The sequence below is a fragment of the Hippopotamus amphibius genome, chromosome 6, assembly GCF_030028045.1.
Source record: "Hippopotamus amphibius kiboko isolate mHipAmp2 chromosome 6, mHipAmp2.hap2, whole genome shotgun sequence".
NCBI lineage: Eukaryota > Metazoa > Chordata > Mammalia > Artiodactyla > Hippopotamidae > Hippopotamus > Hippopotamus amphibius.
In genome coordinates, this window is record NC_080191.1 from 161433447 (window position 1) to 161436402 (window position 2956).

A 2956-nucleotide genomic window follows, 5' to 3' on the forward strand; every position below is an offset into this window, starting at 1 on the left:
GGGTCTTGTTCTCCCTGAATGCTGAATTAATATGGCAGGTAGATGTGCACATCCCCGGCAACATCAAGTTCCCAGAATATATTATCCTAGAGTAACTCTAGTTTCATTTTCCTCTTATTGCCAGAACAAGTTCTACTTTTTGGAATGCATCTCAATTTTCTTTACAATGTGACCAAAATTTCTCAATATTTCATAAGCATTTAAATCAATATATGTGCATTCCTGAATGTCAAGGAGTATATGTTCATTGCATCAACTTTCTTACATCCTTAAAATTCTTTATATACTCATTTGTTTTTGTCACTCAGCACGTTGAAGATTAATAGAAATGCTGATAGCATGTTGTCTCCCTCTGTGATTGTGTTTTTGACAAATTTATTTTAAATATTTTAATATTTTTATGTTATTCAGAATAAAAATACTCACAGATGGTATGTCTTCTAATGGATTATATCTTTTACCCACATTTAATACATCGCTCCATGTTTCCTACATTAAATTCTACCATGTCTAATACTGCTCACCCTTCTATCTTTGGTTTACATTTTCCTGGCATATCTATACTCTTTTTTCCCCTCCTTTCTGTCCCATTTTGTTTAAAACAGCATATGTTTAGAATTAGTTTTTGCCCAATCCATGTTTCTTCATCTTTTAATAGAAATGATTAAGCCATTCACACTTAAGGTAATAATACATTTGACCTCACTTCTATCATTTTATACTTTCATTTTTTTTTTTGTTTCCTTGTTATTTGCTGTATTAGTTTTTTGTTTTTTTTTTTTATCTCCACAGTGTTTTAATCATTCTCACGTCCATCATTTCAGTTTGGCAAGTACAGCAGTCAAATCAAACAGCATTGTCTGAAACTTCAGTTACAAATCATGTAGGGAGAAAAAGATTTTCTCTTTTCTACAAATTCTTTTTGCTTTCTGCTCACTGACATACAGGTAACAGAAAACGACTACAGCTTAAATATGGAAGAACTCTTTACAATTAAATCCACAATTTTATACATTTATCTCATTCCTCATGTGTCAGTGAAAAATCAACGACTATAACAAAATAGGACAAATTATATGACAGAAGAACTAAAAAACTTAATAAAAAACATCCAAGTATGAAACGCATGGTACTCTTGGTATCTTCACATCCTCCTCTTCTGTGTACTTATGTACAACACATTGTTTCCTCGGATAAATGCATCCCCGTACTTATTCTTCAGCTGTCCATTTACATACTCCTCTGTCTGCTCCAAGGCTATATTCATGTAGCCATCCAGGCAAGCCAGGACCCCTTGGTAATCCACTCCAGAATTTAATTTTACCACAACTGGTCGTCCGAAGATTTGCTTCAGGAAGTCACTGGGTGTTTGCTTCCGCAGACTCATTTTAACAACCCTGATCAGAAATCTCGTGGCCGGGTTCCGACGCCCTCTGCTGTATTAGTTTTTTAAGAACTTTTATTGAGATATAATTGACATACAATAAACTGCATGCATTCAAAGTGTACAATTTGATTTTTTTTTCTTATTAGTAATGTATACATGGCAATCCCAATCTCCCAATTCATCCCACCCTAGTTATATCTGTTTTTAACCTTGGCGCTGACATTCTAAATCTTCCTAATTTTGAAGTTAAACATGGCACTTCTAGTTTTATATTCATCTATTCTTTCTTATTTAAAATTTTGTTTAAACATTTTTCTATCTATGTCAACAATGAAACAATATTCAATGTCATCCATGACACAAAATGAGGAAGTTAGCCCTCTAAGGGTTTTTTGTTTTGCTTTTTTTTTCTGGAGTAATCTGAGTTTTTAGACCCAGATTATTATCATTAAATTTCTTTTGTATCTTTTTTTATTAAGAATGATTTTTGGACAAATATTGTATGCTAACCCACATATACGGAATCTAAAAATGGTACTGTTGGACTCAGTGACCAGAACAAGGATGCAGATACAGAGAATGGACTGGAGAACTCGAGGTATGGGAGGGGGCGGGGGGTGAAGGGGAAACTGAGACGAAGCGAGAGAGTAACACAGACATATATATACTACCAACTGTAAAATAGTCAGTGGGAAGTTGTTGTATAACAAAGGGAGTCCAACTCGAGGATGGAAGATGCCTTTGAGGATTGGGGCGGGGAGGGTGGGGGGAGCGTCAAGGAAGGGAGGGAAGATGGGGATATGTGTATAAATACGGATGATTGAACCTGGTGTACCCCCCCAAAAAATAAAAAAATAAAAAAAAAGGGAAAAAAAAAAAAAAAAAAGAATGATTTTTGACAGTTGCATTGTTTCATAACCACATCAACACTTAAACATTAAGTCGATATTTGACTGATTTCATTTTTTACCTCATATCTTTTATATCACATGTTCTCCATTCCAAAATTCTAATGTTCATTAATTTTCTTATTAACCAGAGTATTTTGAGTAAATACTTTTTTTTGGTTAAGAATTTTAGTGGTCTGCTTTCTGGGTACCTTTTCTGTCTGAAATTATCTTTTCTTTTTCTTCAAAAATTACTGAACACAGAATTCTGGGTCCTAATCTTATTACCTCACAATCTGATAGCCATATATCAACTTTCTTCTGACATTAAGTGTTACAGAATGTCTGGCACATGGTTATTTTTCTAAATAAAATATTGTTTTTTCTGATTGTATAGCAATAGATTTCTTTTATTCAATAAACAACTAACTTTCACCAGAATATAGCTTTAATTTTCTCTGGTACACAATGAACTATTTTGAACTGAAGTCAGGAAACTATTTTTCTATATTTTTTATTATAATTCATCTTCCATTTCCTCGTCTCTTGAAAAATTCTGTATTTTTATATTTAACATGCTGAATTCTAGCCTTCATTTTTTCACGCGTTTCATTTCTTTAGGTGTTTTCTTTTAGTACTATGAGAATTTACACTCATCTTTAGTTTTCTGCACTGTTCTATT

The 2956-nt window shown here is 33.1% G+C and overlaps 1 protein-coding gene across 1 annotated transcript; it reads right to left on the reverse strand.

Moving 5' to 3' along the window:
- Positions 1-466: 466 nt before the first annotated feature.
- Positions 467-1427, reverse strand: LOC130855824 (U6 snRNA-associated Sm-like protein LSm6). Its single transcript, XM_057739831.1, has one exon. It carries the CDS (start codon positions 1385-1387, stop codon positions 1145-1147), a length of 243 nt encoding a protein of 80 aa, XP_057595814.1. The 5' UTR covers positions 1388-1427; the 3' UTR covers positions 467-1144.
- Positions 1428-2956: the final 1529 nt, after the last annotated feature.